At 41.4% G+C, this 7,106-nt stretch overlaps 1 protein-coding gene across 3 annotated transcripts in view; it reads right to left on the bottom strand.

The window, feature by feature from the left end:
* Window positions 1–3,640: 3,640 nt before the first annotated feature.
* nphp4 (nephronophthisis 4) overlaps window positions 3,641–7,106 on the bottom strand; it is a 173,745-nt gene continuing 170,279 nt past the window's right edge. For all 3 annotated transcript variants that reach the window (XM_013910278.1, XM_005730733.1, XM_005730732.1), the window contains exons 29-30: window positions 6,889–7,032; window positions 3,641–3,880 (exon numbers count right to left, since the gene is read on the bottom strand). In XM_013910278.1, coding sequence (XP_013765732.1) covers window positions 3,740–3,880; window positions 6,889–7,032 — 285 coding nt within the window. In that variant the 3' untranslated portion in view covers window positions 3,641–3,739. The remainder of the gene's footprint in view (window positions 3,881–6,888; window positions 7,033–7,106) is intronic.

Here is a 7,106-nt window from a genome sequence, read left to right as displayed (position 1 = left end):
CTTATCAAGGTTAAACGTGCTGGTGCTGTTCAGCCGCTGGTTTCCTCTTTCTGGCGCGAAGTGGGCGATAAACAAACAAGAGAGACGGACTCGTGACAGAAAAGCCGATCAGCTGATCATTGATCAGTTTCATGATTGAAGTAGCAGCAAGAAGAGGCAGTCGCTCCATATATCGGTTGTTAAGCTTAACGCAGGAATGCTTTACAAACATTCAGAGATGAACTTACACACTTGCTTTACTTCTCTCTGGGATAACTTCATCGGAGATGAAATGCTGGTTTGGTAGCACAAATACACACCGCCGCTCTATCACGTGAGCACACTGCTCCTACATGCTGCGGTTATGAGCCGAGTTACGCCATGTCGCAAGTTATGTGAGGTGCTTTTTTTTTATTTAATGGATCGGATTACATTTTTTATTTCTCTCCGATATCCGATCCAGTAATTTACGTCAGTATCGGACCGATACCTAATATCGGATAGGTCCATCTCTAGTTGTAACCCGTTCAAGGTTCTCTATTCTTTATTCTTCATTCTTCATTCTACTAAAAAAGTGAGGAAAATGACCTTTTATGAAACCCGTTAAAGTCCATATTCATTCTGGACTATCAGGTTATTGATAGTCTATTGATTAACTCTCTGGTAGTCAATTCTGACCTATCTCTATATGAAATTCGATGGACTGATTGTAAAGGTTTCACACAGATAAGTAAAGAGAATAAACGTGATTGATCTATTATTTTTTTTAAATAACTAAAAGGTTATACATGCTGGTTTATTTGTGTTTCATGATATCAGAATGGGGGGAGTCTTATACAAGCTCTTGAATTCACTAAAGCCTCAGAGGAAAGGAAGAATGGCAAAACAACTGAGCTGTATGTGTAAGGCTGCCATCTACTGAGAACTGTCTTGAATTTGGACAGATCCAGGTTTGCAGTGGCAGGAACAGCGTCTGCTCCCTCAGAAAATCATGTTCCCTCTGTGCTCAGCAGTCATGGCTGAGGGAGGGTCCTGCTGAGACGAGTAATGAGGTAATTGAATTTCAGTTCATTAAGAGCTCCTTCTTGCACCTCATGTCACAATTTCATGTTTATTAAAGAACCTCGACTGTTTACATAAATCCCCATGTCAAAAGCACTTCAAGCCTGCTGCTTGAAAGCTTCAAAATTCGTGCAGTTCGAGCCACACCCCAATCAGTGATGCCACAGCAGACGTTTTGCCTTTCACAGCTACAAAAAACCAAAAAACTGCCGTGGCATTGTTCATCCAGGTGTGGGAAGAAGTGAATCTTTGAATTTTCTTTATTGCAGTATTTCTTTTTTTCCCCCAGTAGGGAAAAACCGTCATTAGCTCCTTTGCTGTAATGTGTGTGTTTTCCGTTTCAAGTGAACCGCAGTAATAATAACAAACTCTTCTCGCCGCTGCACGAGTGCCGATCCAAACCAGCGGTGTACATGAGGAGGAGGGCTTGTTGCTAGGTTGCATATTCCTTCAGTTACAAAGCTCTTTGATACCTGCGTCGCTGTATGCTTTCACAGACATGCACCCACTTACTTGGCTCAGGCCAGGCACCTACACACGCACACATTCACAAAAGACCACACTAACACAGAGACATGCACCAGCAGGTAGGCCTGCTTTTTTCTCCCCACCCTTTTTTCCTAAATCAGGGCAACAATGGGCACGCTTCCACCCAGCAAACCATCAAGGCAGCCTTGACTTCGGGCAGCAAGACAGGACCCGTCTAACCACACTAACAAGGTGAGCAGACAGTGTGAGTTGTTGTGGCGGGTGTCTGTGCTCCTTCAGGAGGAACTGACAACAACTGGACTGGCACCACTAATAAGGTGTCAGTGCAGCTCTGCCCCACGCTCAGAGAACAGCCATGCAGCTCACACCGAAGGGCCTGCTGCACCAAGCAGGATCCAAACAGAGGGAAGGGTTTTGTTTTTTTCTTTTCCACACTTTCACACAAACAGAAAACACCACCCCATTCCTATCGGAGATGCTATGCACTATTTTGTGCCAGATTAGGATGGATGGGAGGAGGAAATCTTTTCCACGCACAGGCAGAGACACGTGGGACAGCTCACCAACAGACACCCGCTGTGAGGGCAGTGAATGGAAAACTGAAGTCACTTGCCTCGCCATTTAAGGGATAGGGTTGGGTTTTAAAGCCTCTACATGGGATGGTGTGCAGCTGTGCATGTGGAAGGAATCCACTGATTGGTTAGAGCAAAACAAAACAAAATTGGCACGTTTTTGTTTTTTTTTCTTTTTGAGGAAAAATCAGATGTTATGTTGAATAAAATCTGATTAAGTCAGTGGTTCATTTATGGGACAGATCAGACGGCCGGTTGCACGTTAGCCTCAGATGAACTTTTGAATGCATCGACACAGAATGGACTCAATTTCTAGTCTCTCAAAATTTCAGCATGAAACAGGAGGAACGTGTGCACCAGCCAGCACCTCGTCCGTATAGCATTTAGCTTTTGTATTAAGGCAAACTTTAATTAAATATAGGAACCCATCCATGTCGGTGGTTACACAGCCTTAAATGTGTATATTTGTAAGCTGTGACCATATTAACATGAAATGCATAATACACAAAGGATGTTTTTGGGTTTTTGGTTTTTTTTTGCTTTGAGAAGGTAAAGATGAAGTGCACTAGGCTTGGCTGCTATCTTCGTTTTATTAGGCTTTGCCGCGCTGGTGAGGCTTACTTTGCAGCCTGCATTCTAATGAGAGAGAAAGCAAGGATGAAGGAAGTATGGAGGGGGGTGCAGAGGGTGGAGGGATTGTGTAACTCTGTTACATAACACAATATGCACAGCCTTCTCTCCGTCTCCGGTCCTCCTCTCTCTCTCTCCCTCTCAGCACCTCCAATAGAGAGAGACATGGCAGAACAAGCAGGAGGGAGAGCATGAAGGGTTTAAAAGGGTGCTGGTGTTAATGAGGGCGATGTGAAGAGATGTGCGCCTCGCTGGAAAATCATACTTCATTACGGCGCTGTTTCTAATAATGCCAGTGATGAGGAGAAGTTGTTTGGGAGGTGAGGGGACGAGGAGCGCAGACCCCCGGCTTGTCTTAGATTAAAACTCGGCCATCAAGTGGCATTCAAGTGGGTTTGCTGGGTAATTAAAGTCGATAAAATGTTATTGCTTTCACCCTCGGCCCACCTTCGGATGGCTGGGGTTGAACTGACAGGCATTTGCCAGGCTTTTTGGATGAGGACAGCTCACTAGTGGGAATCAACCTTGACACCTTAATTGCAGATTGCATGCATTACTTTGCTGATTATGAAACAAAGCAAATTTACAACATCATTTACTACTTTTCAGGCTGCTTTGCACCCAGTTTATAGCTCCCAGTACTTTTAAGTTTAGTGCATAATTTAGCAAATAAAACTTTTCTAGTCAGTTTTGTTTTGTTTTGTTTAGAAAGGAAGCTGGCGATTCTATTCAACATGTTTGATTCCTGCAACGTGACCTCATTTTATCTTAAAAAATGTCATTCAGACTTCTTGGTCACGCAGTCCAGAATAAACAAGTTTGTATGAGAAGACTGAAAAACACTCAGTGTTGCAAAGTTTTATTTTCTTGAAGAATAATCTAATACAAAATGACAAAAGAGCCAGGAAAGTTTCAGTTTCTTTCACACTCTTAAAGTATATTACAAAGTACAGCACAGTCAACATTTCCACTGAAGCTTCTACTTGTTTTTTCAAACAACTTTCACTTCATGAATAGTTTACTTTCACACAGAACGTCTCCTCTGTCTTCTCCTCCAGGTTGTTCACGTAGACCAGGATGTCCACTGATCCGGGACTCTGGCTCGTGGCAAACCGCAGTCCGATGGTGTAACTCTCTCCCCCTCCAATCTGAACATAGTAAAAATAACACATAATTTTATTTAGATCTTTATCTTTTTTTTCTTATTAAAGCTGACCTGTCTGCCCATTCACACGTTTAATAATAAATCCATCATTTTTGTTTTGAACTGCATTGTTCATAAAGATCTGCCCCAAGATAAAAACCCTGAATAAATGGCAGTCACTGAGACCGATTTGGCAGCACGGTGTCTCAGTGGTTAGCACTGTTGCCTCACAGCAACTAACATGGCCTCCTGTGCTTGCTCTGGTTTCTCCCACGATCAAAAACATGCTGTTAATTCCATCGGTGTGCCCTGGACCATGGCTCTGGGTTTAACTAGCTGCTGGTCCCCAGGTGCTACGCTGTGGCCGCCTGCTGCTCCTAATGCTTAGGATGGGTTAAATGACTTTCCTGACAGGGATCAATAACACTGTCTGATGTTATCTGTTAACATTATTAGAGCTGTAAACCAGTTATAGATGTGACTCCCTTTTTCTAGACTAGATCATTTACACTAGATTAACCATATATACTTCACTGTGCTCATGTAGCCACGGTAACAGAGCCAGACTTCTGAATGAAAACCCCCACTCATACTTCTGAGATGAAGACAATGCCTCAGAGTGAAAAAATACGTATCCTACAACACATTTAAAAAACTGAAACCAATATATACCAAAGGTGACATCTCACAATACAATATTATCACAATACTTCACTCACAATACGATATTATTGCAATATACTGCAATAATATATATTGTGAGTTACTGATAGTACAACAAATAGTTGTAATAAATTGTTGAAAATCATATCTGTTGCTGTCTACATAGACAGAAATTCACATTTAACATAATCATAATCAGCAATCTTCCCGTTCTGTATGAATATAACCAGATTATTACCAGCTGGCAGCCAGTTGAAATGAATCCCCTCAATTCAGACTGATGGCAACATGTTTGGAAACCTGAGCATTTGTAAATGAGACAGCAATTATTTGCAAACCTTCAACACTCTCTCTGAGAGTTACTGCAGCCAGCCCAGGTCAGACTGCGACTGTTTGCAGAAAGGTCACCTCCTATCAGGTGACCCAGGTATCGCCTTGTGATTAATCTTAGGCTCTAGGCAACATTTAGACACCAGAAGTTGTTCAGCTGTTTTTTATGCTTTAACTTCTTTAATACAATTTATTTGGTATCTGTGTATCAATACAACGTTGCAATGCACAATATTGTGATACTGTTCTGTATTGATTGTTCCCTTACCTCCTAAGATATACAGAGAACCTACTTTACAAATTAAATACAACTGCCATGCAAAAATAGTGAGCTCTGGTTCTTTCACATGGAAATACGCATCTAAGTGTTTAATCGCATGTTTTGTGACTCCGGTGACCTCATTTCAGTATCCAATTAGTTTCCTTCTTCCATGCAGTAATTAGACAATAAACAGAGTGTATTTCAGTTAGATTTGAAGGTATTTTACTGATCTGACTCAAAAATGAAAACATTTCTCAGGACAAAAATGACCCATATATGGAGCAAATGGTTATCCACACTGTTTTAATGCTTACCATCGCTGTGGGCATCTCCTTTTCAGGCATGTCTAAAACACAATTATTAAATGAGGAAGCACCAGTTGTTCTAACCTCCTGACTGCCTCTGTGGAAAGTCTAGTATTAGAATTTTTTATTTGTATGTTGTGATTGTTTTTCTGTTCAGGCATCACAGTGAGGTAGATCTTTAACAGGTGTTTTTTTGTTACTTTCTCACTACTGTAGATTGACCAGAAATATTTCCTTCTACTCTCTGTAATAGCCAACAACAGAAATATGGGTCAATTTAAGGGATTTATGCTGTAATCTTTCCCACAAGCATGGCAGTATTGATCTCTGCTTCGCCTTTCCTCCTGACAGCTGGTTTTATCACAGTGAGGTAGTTATGTCAAAAAAGAGAAAAGTGTCTCCACATTTGCCTAATGCCACAGGCATGGTAAATTCTTTATAAGACACCTGGAGCTTCACTGACAAGATGGAAAAAACAATGGGCTGTTTTTCACTTGGCTCACCCTCCCTGTCTAATTGATGCAGTGTCTTCTGGCCAACAACAATGAGACTCTTTAATAGTTTATGTGAAAACAGGCTCCCCTCGCCTCTCATTCATTTATTTCTTAATTTAAAATGATAGTTTCTCATTTGTTTTAGCATTTTATCACACCTCACTAAATTAAAGGCAATGACAGCAGTGTTTCATGTCTGAATGTGAGCAAATCAGCTTTTAGAGACACTGAGGCTGACCGCACAATAATAAAACAGCAGCACTAATGACTTTGTAATATTCTTTGCATTCAGTTCTGAAAGCCGACAAGGAAGCCATTTACGGAGGAATGAGCAGTCAACATAAAAGACTAGAAATTATTGATGTCTTGTACTCACCTGTCAGGATGACAAGAAAGTCAACAGTATTGCTTTGTATATTCACGACTCATACACTCATATTTTCTACAATAAGCCTTTTGGTCAAAACAGTAGCGTTGTTATGCCATAACCCATTTATGATTTTGACTGGGAGGGCATGAAAGCTGATGACAGGGCCTGATACCAGGCTAAAATCTCCAGAAGAAACTTGGGGAAAAAGATCCAGTACAATAATATCTAACCGCTTGCCTCCTACACGGCAGCTCCATCATATCGGTTGTAGATGAAATCTCCATCAGAATGTCAGAAGACTTAACTGCTTAGACACACAGGAAGCACTTTAGCCTAGTTTTTTTCTAAAATCTGTCAAAAAGAGTTTCGTTTTAGTCAAAAGTGTGTCAGATTATACGTGGTTAAAGCTAATGTTATTGACATCAGTTACACCATCATAGCAACATATGTAACATTACTCCGTGAAACAAAACTATCTGAGCAGCTTTTGTTAAGGAGGAGGGTTCTTTCCTTCTTGTCACTAATTAAAGTATTGATTTTACTCTTAATGGGGGTAAGAGAAGTGGACGGCCTCCAGTCTCATTTTACCTGGAATTTATCCTCTTTGAACTGGAGCAGATCTGGATGGTCAGAGCGAAGCAGGAATGTACGGCTGCTGGTGTACGGATTGGTGTAGGTGATTTTTCTGGAACTGCCACGTCCACCGCCAACTGGAACACATACTTCAAAAGCCTGCAAACACACACACACACACACACACACACACACACACACACACACACACACACACACACACACACACACAC

The sequence above is a fragment of the Pundamilia nyererei genome, unplaced genomic scaffold, assembly GCF_000239375.1.
Source record: "Pundamilia nyererei isolate P.nyererei 1_Seehausen unplaced genomic scaffold, PunNye1.0 scaffold00039, whole genome shotgun sequence".
NCBI lineage: Eukaryota > Metazoa > Chordata > Actinopteri > Cichliformes > Cichlidae > Pundamilia > Pundamilia nyererei.
Note: the sequence above shows the minus strand (reverse complement) of the source record. Positions and strands in the feature narration are given on the sequence as shown.